The 19427-nt window shown below is 34.6% G+C and overlaps 1 protein-coding gene, 1 long non-coding RNA gene and 1 pseudogene across 3 annotated transcripts; 2 read left to right on the top strand and 1 right to left on the bottom strand.

Moving 5' to 3' along the window:
• Nucleotides 1-4732: 4732 nt before the first annotated feature.
• On the top strand, nt 4733-5962 carry LOC103929668. Its single transcript, XM_048588564.1, has 3 exons — nt 4733-5016; nt 5099-5185; nt 5418-5962. The coding sequence occupies exons 1-3, from the start codon at nt 4849-4851 to the stop codon at nt 5784-5786; spliced, it is 624 nt and encodes a 207-aa protein (XP_048444521.1). The 5' UTR covers nt 4733-4848; the 3' UTR covers nt 5787-5962.
• A 2064-nt stretch (nt 5963-8026) lies between these two features.
• On the top strand, nt 8027-12245 carry LOC103950241. Of its 2 annotated transcripts, none has more exons than XR_007259923.1 (7): nt 8027-8483; nt 8576-8638; nt 9022-9097; nt 9978-10039; nt 11041-11214; nt 11311-11379; nt 11787-12245. It is a non-coding gene; the product is annotated as an uncharacterized LOC103950241 (long non-coding RNA). The 2 variants fall into 2 exon arrangements; XR_007259922.1 differs by having other exon boundaries at nt 11759-12245.
• Nucleotides 12246-14530: 2285 nt separating this feature from the next.
• On the bottom strand, nt 14531-15908 carry LOC103929665 (annotated as a pseudogene).
• Nucleotides 15909-19427: the final 3519 nt, after the last annotated feature.

The raw sequence follows: 19427 nt of genomic DNA, 5'->3' as shown, positions 1-19427 counted from the left end.
TTGTTAAGTTTTTACAATATTTTTTGAGAAGTGTTATTGACACTCTAAAAATTTCACTCCTCACAAGTGTATTTTTCTTTCCTAATATAGAAAGTTTGGAGTGTAGAACGAGATTTTTAAAGTGCTAATAACAATTCCCTATTTTTTTTACTAATTATTTATAGGCAGTTATATCATTTACTGAGGAGCTGCACAAGATTTAAGTCCTCGAATAAAACGAATGTAATGAATAATATTTGGCTATTTAAGAGTAGGGATTCTTATTAAAAAAATTTCATGTTCAAATCATAGAGCTTCATGCTTATGATCAGAAATGTTCATATTGTACATCATTCTGTAAATATCGTCTCTATACAAAATGAATTAAAACTAAGGTCGTTTAGTCAACCTATTGTAGCAAATAAATGGATGGTTCGTATGCTTTTACCAATTTCGTTCACCTGTTTTTAACTTTTTATACAGTTCGATGACTAAACGACCTTAGTTTTAATTTATTTTTTTGCAAAGACGATCTTTATAGAGTGATCCATAATATAAACAGTTTTGATCCATGCGTTCAAATTTCTTTCCTCTCAATATTGCTTGTATAAAAAACCAAGAATAAAATTTAACTAGGTAGCGAGTTTTATCTCAAAATGCAAAATCAAACCACTTCATGATTTGAACTAGTTAAAAAATAGAAAAATATCTTAGATTTAGGTTTTAAGTCGTTGATCTCAAGTGTTTAAATATGAATTATAATAGATTTTGCACGAAAAAAAATATACTTTAAAGAACATGAATATGATATTTGTTGTTATGGTAAGAGAAACAAAAGAAACATTAACACACACACACACACACACACACAAAATAAAAAATAAAAAAATAAAAAACTAAAAAAGAAAGTTAAAATTGAAAAGATGGATCGGTACGAAGCTGGCGATTTAAATTGATTATCGTCGCTCCTTTGTTAGCAACACTATTCGTAGTGAATATGTAATAAAGTACCGATCGTATCATTTTCTATTTCTTTTCTTCTTTTTTTCTTTTTCCGTCGATTTTTTTATTTATTCCTAAGTTACCTTATTTAGATCCAAATACCTTTAGATTTATATTTAGATTTAACAAATCAACAGTTAAGAGGTATGGAAATGAAATATTTATTCCATATACATTGCAAAAAAATTCATTAGTTAACATCTTAAAGTTCTACCAAAGTGGCATATTTTCCATTTATGCCCAAAAGATTGCACCACATTTGAACCAGATTCAGTTTTTGAATGTTTACAAGAGGTTTCCAAATAAGTTTATATTTTGTTGGGGAATGCTGGCCATCTATTTTACTTGCTTTTCCTACTTAATTGATGTAATAGACTTTATGTAAGATTTTTTGTGACATCCCGTCCCAAAATTCATGTTAACGTACGTGTGAAATTACCATTTTACCCCTAGTTTGTTTTTGTTATGTTTTTGGTTGTTTGGTGTGGTGTTGGCCAGAGTTGGACCACACACACACACACACACCCTGTCCTTATCCCTCTCACTGTCATTCCCTGTCTCTCTCTCTCCTTCCCGTGCTCCCTTTCCCCTTCCTTTTCACCATATACGTACGGACCAAACCCAAAACCCACCAAATCTTCACAGATCGAAGGAACCAAGACCACCATCGTGCTTGTGAGGCTGAGAGGAGTCCAGTGGTGCCATTTTCAGGTGAGAAACCAGTCGTTTTCACGTCGATCTCGTAAACTCCGTTTTGAACACTGTTCATGCAAAGTTATTCTAGCTTGTTTTTGGGATTTTGAAGCTTGTAGTTGTGTTTGTGAGGTTCCCAGGAGCTTGGGAGTGCTTCGTTGGACAGATTTGGACGTCGGGAAAGCTTGGTTCGAAGTTGGCCGAGTTTTGGAGTTTTGGACAGGTGAATTCTCGTAGATTTTAGCCTTTAAAACTTGGTTAGACGTGTTCTATTAGTTCTAAGGGTTAAAATGGTGTAAAAATCTTGAAAAACGGTTGAAAAACGAGCGAGAAAACCCAAGTTGTAGGTTTTCCGGCGACGGCGCCGGCGACGGAGGCTGATCGGAGAAGAAACAGGAATATTCCGTTAAGTTTAACGGAATATTCCTAACGACAGTGACGGCGTCAGTTTAGGTTTAACGGAATATTTCGTTAGTTCAACAGAATATTCCTGACGGCGTCACTTGACGCCGTCAGTGTGCATGGTACGTGGCCGTGCGTGGGGGGCGCGTGGGTCCGTGCCTATTTCGGCGCGTGGGGGCGCGTGGGGGGTCCAAAAATTATTTTAAAAATATGGGTGTGATCCTGAGGTTGTGTAGATCACGTTGGTATATTCATTTGTCCATTTTGAGCAATGTATGAGAAGTTATTTTGAACGGAAGGTTATGTGCTTTAAAGTTAACGTTTTTATAGTTAATTCGCATATAGGTGACACGTATCCCGAGGACGAGCGTGCACATTCGAGGCAGGGGGGCTACAACCCTTCCACATACCAGTGAGTGGGCTTTTGGTTTTCCGTATATACCTATATACATTTATATTCCTAGAAATCTTTTAAAAAGGGTTATTTGTTTATGCCATGCACCATATCCTTATCGTTTACGCATTATCATATGCATTAGTAGTGGCATACATATGCATATTTATATTTGGTGCTGTGGAGGCACAGGTAAGTGCCAGGTAAGCGTTATTTAACGATTGCATTAAATAGTCGTTAGAGATGCTTAGAGAGCTCATAACCTGCACCCCCGGTGTTAGTGCTCCCGCCCAGAGTAGGGCACAGTCCTTCACGTGTTGTTCACCTCCCGCACCACACGCTCAGCTTGGATCCAAGTTAGGTGCACAGTCTTGTCGTACAGACCACTATAGGTGGTTCCGACTCGTAGGTGACCTGTGATTATTCGCACAGCCTTCACGTGATCGTAGCACTAGAGCTTTTATATGTATTACACCCAGTCTTGTCGTACAGACCACTATAGGTGGTTCCGACTCGTGGGCAGGTTTAGTGATTGAGATTGAGATTTGAGCTCTAGATTCAGCCGTACAGGTCACTTAGGGGACTCCGGCTGCCAGATGTTATGCTATTGATGTGATTTACACCTGAGCACTTGCATATTATTATGATGGCATACCTTTGAGCATGATTGGCATATTTGTACATACGTATATATGTTTATTTTCTGGGAAGTATACAGGTTTTACGACGAGGGGTTAGAATGTATTTTATGAAATGGTTTTCAAAGAATTTGTTTTTGCCCACTCACGCTTTTGTTTTGCGCCCCTCCAGGTTCTAGTAGCTTAGCGGGTTTGGTGGTTTTCCCAGAGGACGCCCCGGCATTTCTGACAGACACTCACCTATGTAGGGTCACCTTCGGGTGCACTATTGTTGTATCGTTTCTTTTGGACTGCTGTAGGCTTTAGGCTCTGAATTCAGCGACTTACTTACGCTAGCACATACTTTATCACATTATATTTGCTAGTTTTTAAATTATTCGTACTTTTATATTATGTCCTTTAGCTTCCGCACTGTGCACATGGCTACGTCACTTCCACGTGACGGCCAGCATGCCCCGATCTCGGTTGGGGTGTGTCATTTTTAGAATGTCAATTACAGTTTATTAAAAATAACAAAATTTGTCAAATTCAATGGATAATAGCAGTGATTTGGTTGACATCTAGAATTTCATTAGGGGCTTAAGTGGGAAGAGAATAAAGAAATTTTATAGACAATTAAAATATAGGTTTAGGTGTAAATAAGGTTGAGATGACCTCCATTGAGTGAGAAAGGCAAATGGAGAACATAGCTTGATGGATAATATCAATGATTTGGTTGAAATTCGGAATTTAATCAGGGACATAACACTCTGTTTGGATGAAGAAATTTAAGATTACTAAGGAATTTTAAAATGACTGAAATTGAAATGACAGTATTCAATTTTCTAGAATTTGTGAATTTTCTTACCTTAAAGAACATTAGAATTTGAACTGAATTTGTTATTTTTAAACTATCACCCTAGAAATTTGGAAATGACACATATTTACATGGAATTTAAACTTAGGAATTGGAGGTCCCAAATTTCAAGTTTTTTTCCACGAGGAAATTCTAAATTTCTATGTTTATGAATTTAAACAAGGGAATTGGTGCATGTCAATTCATAAATTCTAACTTTTATCAAAATCCTAAGTTTATTTCCCTCATCTAAACATAGTGTAAGTGAAAATAGAAGTAATAAATTTTATCAGCAATTAATGCATAGATTTAAATGTAAATAAAGCCCACGTGGCTTTGAAATGCAAGTAGGGAAGAGAGCTCGATGAATAATAATAATGATCTGGTTGACACCCGAAATTTACTTAGGAGCATACACGGAAACAAGAAAGAAATTTTATAAACAATTAATACATAGATTTAAGTGTCAATAAGGTCCACATGACATCCATGGAATCGAAAATACGAATGAAGAAGGTAACTAGCATTCCTCTTACGGATAATTCTTACATGGATTCTCTGAATTTGCACATTTTTTTACAGAATTTGTTGAATTAAAAGATAACCAATTGTCCAATAAATAAGCAAGTTTTGTCTCTCTAATTAATGACAACAGCTTGATTCACTGAATACAGATGTAACCCCTCTTCCTTTCCATACACGCAAAATTTTCCAGCTCACTATTTAAACCTGCATGAATTGCTCATTTGACACGTGGACTAAAACTGAAGCCATTAGGGCATGCACGCACAGTACATAATCAAGACATTCTTATCTTCCTCCTCTCAAACCAGACACATTCCTCTCTCTCTCTCTCTCTCTCTCTCTGTGCTCTGCAAGATTTTGAGTCAGAAGCGGAGAGATCGATGATGGGGAAAAGGAGTATATTGCTCTTGTTAGTAATGGGATTGTTTGTTTTTAGTGTTGGAGCAGCATATCATCATCCTCATGTGAATTCTAAAGCAAAGCAATCTACTTTGGAAGTTCATAAGAAGTTGAAGCTTCTCAATAAGCCCCGGGTGAAGACTATTAAGGTCCGATTTTCCGCCATTTTAATTATCTTTTCTGCAGACTAATCTCACTTTAACACCTTTGAGATTTTTTGATTTCTTGTAGAGTGAAGATGGAGATACCATTGATTGTGTTGACATCTACAAACAGCCTGCTTTTGATCATCCCGCGTTGCGGAACCACACAATTCAGGTCTTCAATCATTTATGTTAATTCGAAGAATGTATGAAACAAAAACTTGAAGAAATCTGTCGGATTTTTGGTGTGTTTTTTTTTTTCTTTTTTGAGAAGCATTTGGCAGTTACATCTAACTGAGTTAATAGAACATTTGATTGTTTACATATTTTGTGAGGGATTTCGTTGTGATTTATGTGTATTAATGTTTTATGATTGGAAAATTAATGAGGTTAATTATGTATTGCAGATAACGCCGAATTTTCGAGAGGCTTCTGCTCCAAGCCCTAGTTCTAGTTCTAGTCCCAGTCCCAGTGCAAGCAATCATGTACAAAATGATCATAATTCTTCTCAGCAATTATTATCTCAAATTTGGCAGAGGAGTGGTAGTTGTCCAGATGGAACCATTCCGATTAGGAGAATTCAAAGGCGAGACTTGCTGAGAGCTACTGGACTTGAACACTTTGGGAAGAAACCAGCAAATTCCTACCACTCAACCAACGATGAGAAAGGCAGTGTAATCATCAATGGCACCCGAGTCGAACTTGGTCCTCAAGTCAATCGCTCAGTAAGCAAACGTTATGTATTGGACTCATTAGATAACCATTTCAGTTTTTAGTGTTCAATTTTCATTGAACAAAAAGCTGAAAACAATGTCCCATTGATATCTTGTTGAACTTGTGCAATTATTGGCCCAAATTTTATGTGAACCTGCAGGCTGCTATCCTTGTAACAGTTGGATATAGTTATATAGGTGCTCAAGGAGATATAAATATTATGTTTGAATTTTGGTGATTCTCCTCACACGAGGCGAGTGAGAAGGAGATGGGATCGGTTTGTCGGTTGGGAAGAACTAACTTACCTGATCGAGTTGCCTGTGTGTATATTTTGGGTAAATTTTGAGATGGCAGAGGTGAAAAATATATAAGTTTTAATGGTAACAAATCAAAGAAATAAATGTGAGATAGACACAAATATATAACTTTTGTCATTAAAAACAAAGTTGGTAGCTAAATTTGTACAAATGCGAATTTAAATCACATTATTATGCCTCGCTCATTATGAGGTTTAGACCACTCTTACATCCTTTAATGTAGATAATATTGTTTTTCTATTTAAAAAATTGTACCATGGAGGATTTGGAAAAGAAAAAAAAAATTGTACCAAAGACAACGTATTTTCTGTCTATGATTGGTAAATGGGTGAAGAATGCGTCTTTCCAATGACATTCAAAGATTTTTATGATGAGTATTGTTATTTAAACACTTAAGAGCATCTTCAATGGAGGACCTGGACAGTTAAAAAACAAAGCAGCAATAATGTTTTTTAACCAAAAAGTCAAATCTGATGTGGCATGACATGAATTGGCATTCGACACGCAAAATTGACTACAACTTCGAATCTTTTTTTAATTGATTATTAAATGCATTTTATTATTTTTACTATTGTTTTTTGTTTTAAAACATTTATTACAATAATTTAATTTGATATATCGAGTGGGGAGCAAAATTTTAAGGCCTAATTAGATAAATCGTCCTCATGATGATAGAGTATTTGGAAGGGAACCTCCGTGGTAAAAAAAATTCAGATTTAAACCCTTGTAGTGAAGTCCGTTATGATATAAACCCAAAAACAAAATTTCCGTTAACTTCATTAGCCATAACTCCACACTCAACAATCAAAATTCCTCCACTGCCATTGCTAGTTACAAAGCACCCAACCAAAGTTTGAAATCAACTTGACTGTTGCCTCCATCACTACAAGAAAAATGAGCTTTGGGTACAAAATAAAGGGCACAATTGAGAATTTTGTGTCAGTTTGACCACCAAAAAGCTTAAACAATTCCCATTCCATAGAGGGCACCATCTATTGTGCCCAATGTTAAAAAAAGCAGACACAAAACAGTAATGGGCACGGAAATTGTGTCGAGTGGGATCACATGACAACTTTTTTACTGAAAATGGGCACAAAAAATATTTTGTGTCTATAAAAATTATTTGTCAAAGGCACTATATGTTCTCTCTCGTTTGTCTTTACCTCCACTAGCACACCAATAATTAAAATTTATAAAATTGTGGTAAATAATGGTATGAAGCTGTTTATTACCGTGCAATATTTTAGCCTCAAAATAAGTTAGCAATAATGTTGTTCAAATTTGTTTTTCCCGAAAGCTGAACCTCAGATCTCTCACTTACAAGTAAAGAAGAATACCACTACACCATAGTACTAAGTGGCATGTTTTAGATTTACAAAGGATCATTTCCAGGTGCAATGAATGTTTGTTAGATTCGTATCTTTTTGAATTGCTTTTTGGATTGTTATCTTCTTGCAGGTTTGTTTTTTATACTTGGTGATATGGTTTTTGGTTTTAAAGTCCTACCTGCAGTGACACATAACCAACAATTGTGCCCTTAGGGTTGGTCTCTGTGCAAAAGTTAGTTGATCTTCAGATAGACAAATGAGTTAATAATTGTAGATTCCTTTTTATGACACTAATGATAGAAATTGTGTCCACTAAATATTAATAAATAATAAATCACTCTACTTCTCATTGGGTCTTCAAATAGAGAATATATTTTAATAATTATAAATTCCTCTTTTCTGACACAAATGTTAGAAATTGTGTCCAGTAAATATTAATAAATAATAAATACTCTATAGCAAAAGAATATGTTGGCACAATTATGGATTTGTGCCTTTATTCTACTATAAAACGTCCACACACTCCCTTACTAATTTGTATATGGAAATTAAGAAGGTTGCTTCATACACATATGTTTCTTTTGAATTTGAGCAAGTTCTACATCATTGACAATGGCGGACAGGCGACGTCGTGGAGTTAGAATTGGAACTGACAGTGGAGTGGCGAAAATGCCCTCCAAATTTTTTCCCATCAGCTGTAACTTTTAGCTTTTTCTACAGTACAATGACGATTTTACCCTTGGAAACCACGCGTCTGTCATCAGTGGTTCTTCCGCTCCAGTTCTACTCTGCCTTTTCTTTGGGTTCCCGTCTCTCTCTCTCTCTCTCTCTCTCTCTCTCTCACCATTTTCAGATTTTCCTTATTTTGGAGCCTAGGTTTTTTCTCTCTCCCACGCCTTCGTTGTTATCGCTATCCGTCCTTCGCGTCTATGTCTCGCCGATTATTCACGGCCGTTTTCTTCTCGGAAAACTAACGATCTCTGGTGAGTTTTTTGCGTTTCTTGCCGTGTCTAATTTCAATTTTTTTTTTTCGTTGTTTGGGTGTGTGTGGCTTTGCGATGCGGTTTGATTTTTGGTTTCAGGAAAAGTTATCAATGCGATCTAAGGTTTTTTGGTGAGTTTTCTGCTTTGCTGATTGTATGTTGTTTGATTCTTTTTTCGTGCTTTGGGTCTGCCTTTCTGATCTGCTTTCATATTTGGTTTCAGCAAAAGAAGTTGTTTGAATTTTGGCCTTTCTGTCTGCAACCTGGCAAGCTGTTTGCGATCAAGGTTTTTAACTTTTTTTTTTTTTTTTTGGTGCTGGTTCTTTCTCCGGTGATGGCATGTTTGATTGGTCAAAAAATGAAATAAATAAATTATGAGATTTACTGAATTATGCTTCATTTAATTAAATCCTTGGTTTTGTTGGGTTGTCATTGTTTGGCCTGTTCTAAACTTATATGTCTTGGGTTGTCAATTTTTTTCGGTTGTCATTTTTTCCTTTTATTTTCTGCTGGAAGCACTATTATATTCATGCTAATTTTCATGAAAAGGAAATGTGTTTAATTGAAGGGTTAAATATGTATGAAGCAGGACATAGTATGCTATAAGACATTTTTCCTTTTATTCTCTGTTTCTTCGTTATCGATTTCATAGGATTTAGGTTTGGGCAGATCAATCCTGCAAACCGCTTCAATAACATGTCTTGGAACTCAACTGGCCACTATCAGCGCAGTCTCCATATTCTTGGTAATACACCAGAAGCAATCATCTCATGGCTTGAAAAGGCTGGAAAGACGAATCCAGGGCAATCACATAGCATTAACTCATCAGACATAATCAACGTTTGGAAATGCTTTGTCTTATTTATTTATTTGATTAACAATTCAAACTTATCTTTGTATTTATTAGTATCTTCATTTCCTTGACAATTCAAGCATATCTTTTTTGTGTTTCTTTTTTTTCTGAGTGTTTAATTTTATTTGAATTTCTTAATTTGTTCAAAGGATGCTTTGGTTAGTAGCCATCTTATTTAATGATTTTTTTTTTCTTTTGGTTTTTGAGCACCAATGGTATTGGTGAATGGTGAAGAGGTTTGTATGGGTTCATGTATCTTAAACATGTAGTGAGAAGTGACGGTTTTGTTTTAGTATTTTAGATAATTTGAGGAACATGTAGATACTAAGATTTGTGGTTGCTTTCTTAAACCATGATAAAGCAGTCCATGTAATTTTAACATAGATATAATTTTTTATCTAATGCATGAGTATATGAAATGTTAATACGATAATATATTGGGCAACACTATGTGATTTAAAATGCGAAGAGAGACAATGAACCATGTTTGATATTTTATTTGTGTTGGTTGTTTTAAATTTGAGTTTTTTTGAGTTGGATTCATGTGTTTTGTTTAAGATATCATTTTTGGTTTATGAATGGTTTGCCAGTGTGAAAGTTTGCTTATTTTTTATGGTTGGATTCATGGGTTTTCTTAAGCTTTGAAGTTCTTAGTTTTTATCAAGAAATTTAATCTGGGTTTCATTTATTTGTGAAACTAGCACTTTTTTGTGAAGATTTTCAGTAAATGATTGCTTATTTGGTTTTAAATTTGATCTCTTTAAATTTTCAGGTTGTTCTAGACTTTGTCAACAGTGCAGAGTTGTCTTCGGCAGAGCTCGATAACAACTCTAGGTCAGTCTGAATTGCGAGTAGATATGATTTTTGTTTAATTTATTCGTCTTCTTTCAAATTTATGTGCAAATAGTTTTGAAGCCCAAGTGATTCAAAGTTCAAATTTATTTGTAAAGTATAAGTGTGGGTGTGGACACCCAATATAACTTTTACATGGTGTTGCTATCTGGTATTTGATAGAATTATATTGGGGACTGTCTAAATTTTGGGTTTAGCTGCAGATGAAGCGAAATAAAAAGGTTATAAATTAGAGGTATAATTTAATTATTATATTTGATGCGTCATTTGATTAAATGAATACAGTAGGAACATTGATTTGACGTATGTGCTTTCGTATGGAAAACTGAATTTTGTGTGTTTATAAGTGCGTATATACTCAATATTTATTTTAATTAAAATGGAATTGACTGAAAATTATGGAGAATTAGTGTAAATTTACACACTTGAAGAAATAGAATGAAAATGTAAGTAAAGAAAAATTAGAATGTAATACATAATATCTTTGTGTGTGTGTGTGTGTGTGTGTAAGGGATTGATGACTAAATGTGCTACGTTAAGAGATTGCTTATTTCGTTAGTTAAGGGCAGCAGTTGATAGAAGCATAACCAAACCCAGATAAGAGTCACATTTTGATTGCCTTCCTGTCCTTATTTTTTGTATTTTTCACTTAGCTCTATGTTGTTAACTGCAAATTTTGGTATTTTGTTCCCTTTAGTTTTATATACTAATTATTGTTCTACGAATTGTATTCTTCAGTTAAATAATGATTAACTAGAATGTTCCAAAAAAATAAATAAATAAATAAATAAAATCAAGCATTGCAGTGTTCGGTATAATAATTTACATCCAATATGATCATTAGCCAATCGAGAACCTAATTTGGGAATTGGGTTTTAAAGTTTTAATAGTTTTGTTGTGTGTAAATTTCTTGCTTTGCCTACCAAGAATCTAATAACAAAAGGCTTAGTTATTTTCCCCAAATGGTTTTCAATTTGTTGTAGGTAAACAAGAGCTACTAGACTATTATGCACAGGGGAATGGAAGGAAAGTAAAAATTCAGGCTTTTAATACAAATTGGAAATTGAGCGACACTAAACAAAAGAAAATCAAGGAGGCCTGCAACTTCGTATGCAGTCCACCACTGCAAATCAGTCTGGAAACTGGAAAATTCAAAGGTAAAACACACCAATATCTTTGATTTTGGTCTCTACTGCACAGTTTGACAGACAAATGATAAACCTAACACATGCATGCTCTGATTTCCTTGGTAGGTCATATTTTTCACTTTCTGGATGTGCAAAGTTTGGATAGTACACATCACCGGGCCAAACCTTTCTCAGGTAAGGAATTACATCGCGTTTGTTGAAAATATTTGCTTCCTTTCCTCTGATGTATGTATATGCATGATGTATGTGTGTGATTTTAGATTGTAATGTATCACAAATTTGTGGCATGAAAATTGATATTTGTAGACTTACCCTTTATTTTTTGGCTGTGATGGGGGAAAGGAAAATAAAATTTCAAAGATTGATACTTTTATGTGATTTCTTGGCTCTTTTTTTCATATGATTTTCATTGTATGTGTGCCAGTGTATGTCTCTTCTTGAAAAATGCATGTTGAAAATGGGAGAATTTTGGACATTGACATGTTTAGAAGTCAGGTTTTCTGAATGAAGATACTCTTATGATTTGTTTGTAATTTGTTTTGCAAATGGGTAGGAATGTCATTCTAAAAGGATATTGGCAGGAGGGGGTGGAATGTCATTCTAAGATATATATATATATATCAGCAGCAAGGGTGTGGAAGCTCACACGCTCAGATTTCAACGCGTTTCGAAGGTGGAAATGACAAGAATGTGCAGTGTGGACCTCCAATTTCTAGTGCTATGATGCATGAGGACTGCCAAAGTGAGAATACTGGTTAGTTGTCATCAAGCAGCCCTTGTAGATGTGTATTTTGTTTATATATTGCTAGTTTAACCATTAGTACGTTTGACTTGGGGATACAAGCTTGGATATGTTATATTTTGTTGTATATAGAGAATCCTGGGTATGTCCAGCATAGGATAACATGTATTTTTTGGTTTAACATTTGGATGGGTTGTATTGTTAGGTTGCATGAATCGGTCTTAGCCGAGAACATGGGTTATGTAATATATTAACTTCACTATTTTAGTGCTAATGTTGATTTATGTTTAGTTTGTAATGGATGATTTGTAAGTTTCTAAATTTAGGTGGAAATTAGGTTCTATGAGCAACCTGATGATTTCCATGTTTAAATAAAAATATCCAATTATGCCACAAATTTTTAATTGTGCTGGAGTTTTATTGTATTTATTAAAATATAATAGTGGCACAATTTTAAAGTTGTGCCCTTGCTTTAACATTTATACAGCAATCTGAGCCTTTAAAATAGCAATTGTGCCCATCTTACACCATACATTTAGTAGCCTTTATTAGAGGTAAGACACAATAAGGGTTGTATTTGTGCTTAGCTTTGGGCACAAAACATCATATTGTGTGCTATAAGTAATGGTGACACCCATAGAGGGCACAGATACAAACTTAGTTGCTGCACTGTTGCTATTGGTCTATGAGCACAAATGTTGGTGCTTTTTGGCCTCAAAAGGCACATATAATTTTTTGTGTGCAGTGCTCATTTTTTTTGTAGTGCATGTGTTTGCACTTTTTTTTTATTCGAATAGCTCCAATCGGTTTATTAATAGAGCAGCAAAACACCCTGCCCCATTTCACTTCAAAATTTCTTCTGAGTACTTGAAAAAGCTCAAGAGTGTGTGTGTGTGTGTGTGTTGAGGTTTTATGTAACAATTTCTCAAGTAAAACCAAAGAAACTGAAATTTGCACCATAATCCAAAGAAAGGGCTTTTATTTTTCCCAGTACCTTTATGTTCTCAACTAAAACCAAATAAATGGAGCATCAGGGGTGCCGAAGCTATTGTCACCACCAACACCGAAGTTATCACCAGAACCTTTCCGATTAAAAGTAGCCATAGAAGACTCTCAGGCAAAGGTTCTCCACTTGGCTTTACAGCTAGTATTACTTTCTGGCATTCTAGAATTGACAAACCCCTGAAGCGAATTCCCCTTAATTGAAAAAGAAAAAGGACTTAACGGTGAAACTAACGAAAATTTTAATTTTGGGCTTAATTCCTAACGAAATTCACCACAAAGGTTTAAATCCGAAGTTTTTTACCATATTGGCTATCTTCCGAATACTTTATCACCACCATGACCATTTATCCAATTAGGCCAAATTTTAAGATATGTCAAAGTGCCATATAGAGTATCAAATTTAAATTTTATGCTTAAAATTGATTCTAATAGAACGTTATGGATGAGATTAAGAGGTTCTTCAACCACAAAAAGTTTTGTTATTGAATTCAAAAACCAAAAAAAGTACAGAAAAAAACATCTAAATGCGGTTAATTTTGTGTAGCTTATGTTAGTGAAAATTACTTTTAAGAATCAAACCATAGATATGTAATGAAATAGCAGTCAAGTGCAAGAATTTTTTCCTTTAAAACAGTGCTCAAAGTGTTCCGACTACGAAATAGAATTAGGATCTTATTTGGCTTTCCGTACAGAAATACCACCTTCCCTTAAAAAAAGCTTGACCTCAAATCAGGCTTTACCTAGAGATTAGCCCTTGATCAATCCAGCTATTTTAGGTCTTGGTGAGCTGTCCATGCCTAAAGTCAATGTATTAAAGAACTCATGTGCGAATTTGGATTCTCTTCGAATCTTGGTGTTTGGAGGCTACGAATTAGAAAATCTGAATCTTTGGTTTGTGTGAAAAAAAAAATCAGAGTATTTAATTTGTGTGAAGTGAACTAGTAAAATAAGTTAATAAAGATCATTGAATCTAATTTAAATAATTTGAATTGCCCCGTTGTTAAGATCGGATAGTTTTAAATCGCTCGTGTGCTTACTAGCGATGGTAGTGATAGAGGAAAGACTGTCTGTATATAGACTGTAGGCCCAAGTGGGACTTCTACAATTTCGTCTCGTGATTTGGAGAAACTGGACTCTTTGGAGAAGGTGGTATATCAGAAACCATGTAAGCCCACCTTCACTCGCAAATCGAACCCAAATCACAAGAAGAATTTGTGTATCTCTCACCCGTCACACCATCACATAGTATTATTACAATCCACGGCAATGGGGCCCACAACACAACAGATATATACATTTTGAAATAAATACATCACAGAAGTATGTGTAAGACAACTAAGTCTGTCTTGTGCATCAGCATCATGGACTGTCAAAAACAGCCAAGTATAGGCTTTTATAGTCGAAGCCGCTGGCAAGGTGTAGTCCCATCCAACCACGCTCAAAACAAACAAGCAGTTAAAACTACTCAAGAGAAGTAGAATCGTAGAACTATTCATGCATTCATTTGGAAAGTTTAACAGCATAACATGCCGTATCTACGTAACTATATAATTTTACAACTGAGTAACGTGCCGCAACATTAACTCTAAAGTTTTATCTTATTCACAGATGAACAGTTAGCTTCACATACCAAGTTTTAAAAACCACGACGAATTTCAGGTGGCATAAAAGACCCAACCACAAAAGCAGCCTCAAGATTAGAAATCATAACTGGGTACTCCACATCATACCCAACAAACTTCCCTGCCGACAAGTCAATGTGCTCAAAATTTATGCCACTTGGCTACAAAAGAAATGAACACTAGTTTAATTTGACATAAAAGATGCAAAGACAAATAAATTTGGTGATAATTCAATCCTTAACGCTTAAGCACTGAAGTTAAGAGGCGAATAACGAAAGTATTCAACAGATAAATAATGTTATTTGTATCACATTTACTGACACATCTCTAATAAGGGTGGACACCGTTTCAGCAATGTGGTCAGTAGAATGCTGTCCAAATAGTAAGACTTTTATACGTATGTGCTGAAGTTCATAGGAGGTACAGGCCCTACAGAAGGCACTTTTATACGATTGAAAGTTGCGTCCGAGGAAGAGAAACTTACAGACTCAGCTCTCCAGCCACCAACAAATACAAAGTCCACAGGTACAAAACCTCTGAAATAAAAAATCATCATGGGGGCGAACTGCCTGGCATCACTTGCTGCCTGGGTCAGTGGCTTGCCAAGGCCTGGGTGCATCAGGATCATTCCAACCCGCTCACAAAGCTTGCACTACAAGGGAAAAATTTGCAACAAACTTAACCAGAAAATATTGTGTAAAACCAAAACATTAGAAGAAGCCCCATATCCACACACGATCAAATTATGAAACAGGAATAATGTAGCCAACAAAATCGATAAGTTCCCTGTATGTAACAAACACAATTTCAACCAGAAATATCACAAATCATGGTGGCAAAAGTGTGTAAAATCAGAGCTCACCAAACCGAGTGGCGAGTGCAACTATCAACAACAATTCTTATCAGTCGAACAACGAATGGAATAAGAACCACTTTCACATAAACTGCGTAGAATTACCCAACATCCCATCCCCGGAGGCATACATCATATTGATTTAATACAGGGTAAGTGAAACGATACGAGACCGTACTAGGCACTCAAACAAACACAGCATTTTACTCATCCAAGCAAGAACACGCGAAAACACAAGAATCCTTGGATTTTCTCACCAAACCCTAAACCCTTTACATACAAATGTAATCAAGAGAGAGAGAGAAAGAGAGAGAGAGAGAGAGAGAGAGAGAGAGGGATTACCTTCTGGATGACATTAGCGGTTCTCCTGCGGATGACCGCACCACTCACATCTCAGCAACAAGAACCACAAAAAAAAAATAGAATCATGTCAATGCGTCGACTAACCATCTGCAGATTTAGCGACGAGAAAAATCGACATCAATTCAAAGCCAGAAACCCTAGAAAACAAGAACGCAAACCGAAATAGCAAAGCGAAACGCATTGGAGGCAAAAACCAAGAGGAAGGAGGGAAATGTAGGTCTTACCTTGAAGAGATAGGAGTAGTCCGGGTCGTCGCAGCCGTCCTGCGGCTGAAGGTAGGTCAGATTCTTGAGCTCGGCGCAGATCTGAAGCAAGAACTTCACCATTTTTGGATTCTTGGAGTAAACCTCAAGCTACTCTCTCTCTCTCTTGTTTCTCTCTCTACTGTGTAACTGTGAATTTGTACCACAGAGTGGCGGGATTGGTAATAAATGGTGACTTGGGTCACGCGTAACCGCGCTATATCTGTTCGCTTGACTAAACAAAGTCGTTAAGTCCTCGAATAAAACGAATGTAATGAACAATATTTGACTACTTAAGAGAAGAGACTCCTATTAAAAGAAAAAATTGTGTTTGAATTGCAGAGCTTCTTATGATCAGAACCGTTTATATTATACATCACTATATAAATATTGTCTTTGTAGAAAATGAATTAAATTTAAAATCGTTTAGTTAATCTATTGTAGCAAATAAATAAATGGTTCGTAATGCTTTTACCAATTCCATTCATCTGTTTTTAACTTTTTATATAGTTTGATGACTAAACAACCTTAGTTTTAATTGATTTTTTTGTAGAGGCGATATTAATTAGTGATTTATAATATGAACAGTTATGATCCATGTGTTTGAATTTCTCTCCTCTCAATATCGCTTGTATAAAGAACCAAGAATAAAATTTAACTAGGTAGCATCTCAAAATGCAAAATCAAACCACTTCATGATTTGAACTAGTTGAAAAATAGAAAAATATCTTTAGATTTAGGTTTAAGTCGTTGATCTCAAGTGTTTAAATATGAATTATAATAGATTTTGCACGAAAAAATATATTTTGAAGAACATGAATATGATAATTTGTTGTTATGGTAAGAGAAACAAAAGAAACATTAACACACACACACACACAAAAATTAAAAAATAAAAAAATAATTGAAAAAGAAAGTAAAAATTGAAAAGATGGATCGGTACTTAGATAGCGACTTTAATCAAATGTAGTCGCTATATTGTTAGCAACACTCTTCGAAGTGAATATGTAATAGAGTACCGATCGAATCATTTTCTATTTATTTTCTCTTTTTTTCTTTTTCCATCGATTATTTTTTTATTCCTTATTTATACCTTTAGATTTATATTTAGATTTAACAAATCAACAGTTAAGAGGTATGGAAGTGAAATATTTATTCCATATACATTGCAAAAAAAATTCATTAGTTAACATCTTAAAGTTCTACCAAAGTGGCATATTTTCCATTTATGCCCAAAAGATTGCACCACATTTGAACCAGATTCAGTTTTTGGATGTTTACAAGAGGTTTCCAAATAAGTTTGTATTTTGTTGGGGAATGCTAGCCATCTGTTTTACTTGCTTTTCCTACTTAATTGATGTAATAGACTTTATGTAAGATTTTTAGAGTGTCAATTACAATTTATTAAAACCAAGATTTTTAGGCTATCCCTGGCGAAGCAAAAACCGACAAGAACTCTAATTTCTATCGGAAATTTGATAAACATCCGACATAAAAACCATGCAATGTTGGATTAGAATAGTGACACCATTGCTAGAGTCACGAAAAGGCTTCTACGTCGGTTTGTCCACTTAATCCGCCACGAATTAGCGTCGGTTAAAAACGACACCGAACATTACGTCAGTTAAAAGTAACGTGCGTTTCTGACATGATGGCAAATGACACCGACATAAAGTAGCAATTAAAATATAAAGTATTCAACCCACTGTCGGTTTTAACCGACATAGTGCTAAAATTAAACAAATAAAATCTTGAGCTCGGCGGAGATCTGAAGCAAGAACTTCACCATTTTTTGATTCTTGGAGTAAACGTCAAGCTACTCTCTCTCTCTCTCTCTCTCTCTCTCTCTCTCTTGTTTCTCTCTCTACTGTGTAACTGTGTGAATTTGTACCATTGAGTGGTGGGATTAGTAATAAATGGAGGTAACTTGGGTCACGCGGAACTGCGCTAAATCTGTTCGCTTGACTAAACGGAGTCATTTTGTGCAACGGTTTAGATTCTTTTTATAACGGTTTTGTTAAGTTTTTACAATATTTTTTTACTAATTATTTATAGGCAGTTATATCATTTACTGAGGAGCTGCACAAGATTTAAGTCCTCGAATAAAATGAATGTAATGAATAATATTTGACTATTTAAGAGTAGGGATTCCTATTAAAAAAATTTCGTGTTCGAATCATAGAGCTTCATGCTTATGATCAGAACCGTTCATATTATACAGCATTCTGTAAATATAGTCTCTATACAAAATGAATTACAATTAAGGTCGTTTAGTCAATCTATTGTAGCAAATAAATGGATGGTTCGTAATGCTTTTACCAATTCCGTTCATTTGTTTTTAACTTTTTATACAGTTTGATGATTAAATGACCTTAGTTTTAATTTATTTTTTTACAAAGACGATTTTTATAGAGTGATCCATAATATAAAAAGTTCTAATCCATACGTTCAAATTTCTTTCCTCTCAATATTGCTTGTATAAAAAAACCAAGAATAAAATTTAACTAGGTAGCGAGTTTTATCTTAAAAAATGCAAAATCAAACCACTTCATGATTTGAACTAGTTGAAAAATAGAAAAATATCTTTAGATTTAGGTTTTAAGTCGTTGATCTCAAGTGTTTAAATATGAATTATAATAAATTTTGCACAAAGAAATATATTTTGAAGAACATGAATATGATAATTTGTTGTTACGATAAGATAAACAAAAGAAACATTAACACACACACACACACACACAAATAATTGAAAAAGAAAGCAAAAATTGAAAAGATGGATCGGTACTAAGGTAGCGACTTTAATTGGATACAGTCGCTACCTTGTTAGCAACATTATTCGAAGTGAATATGTAATAAAGTACCGATCGTATCATTTTCTATTAGTTATATTTAGATTTAGATCCAATAAAGTACCTTATTTAGATCCAACTACCTTTAGATTTATATTTAGATTTAACAAATCAACAGTTAAAGAGGTATGGAAATGAAATATTTATTCCGTATACATTGCAAAAAAAAATTCATTAGTTAACATCTTAAAGTTCTACCAAAGTAGCATATTTTCCATTTATGCCCAAAAGATTGCACCACATTTGAACAAGATTCAGTTTTTGGATGTTTACAAGAGGTTTCCAAATAAGTTTATATTTTGTTGGGGAATGCTGGCCATCTGTTTTACTTGCTTTTCCTACTTAATTGATGTAACAATTTGTTTGGATGAAGAAATTTAAGATTATTAAGGAATTTTAAAATGACTGAAATTGAAATGACAATATTCAATTTTCTTGTTTGGCTACCTTAAAAGAACTTTAGAATTTGAAACAGAATTTGTTATTTTTAAACTATCACCCTAGAAATTTGGAAATGATACTTATTTACATGGAATTTAAACCTGG

The sequence above is a fragment of a genome, unplaced genomic scaffold (assembly GCF_019419815.1).
Source record: "Pyrus x bretschneideri cultivar Hongxiangsu unplaced genomic scaffold, Pyrus_bretschneideri_v1 Contig28, whole genome shotgun sequence".
Lineage (NCBI taxonomy): Eukaryota > Viridiplantae > Streptophyta > Magnoliopsida > Rosales > Rosaceae > Pyrus > Pyrus x bretschneideri.
This window is presented reverse-complemented; position numbering and strand designations above follow the sequence as displayed.

What these genes read in the sequence shown, in the direction of transcription:
- LOC103929668 (XM_048588564.1), top strand. Translation starts at nt 4,849, where the DNA reads ATGATGGGGAAAAGGAGTATATTGCTCTTGTTAGTAATGGGATTGTTT. An exon ending in CCCGGGTGAAGACTATTAAG is followed by an intron (nt 5,017 to 5,098) that starts GTCCGATTTTCC and finishes GATTTCTTGTAG; the next exon opens with AGTGAAGATGGAGATACCAT. An exon ending in TGCGGAACCACACAATTCAG is followed by an intron (nt 5,186 to 5,417) that starts GTCTTCAATCAT and finishes TATGTATTGCAG; the next exon opens with ATAACGCCGAATTTTCGAGA.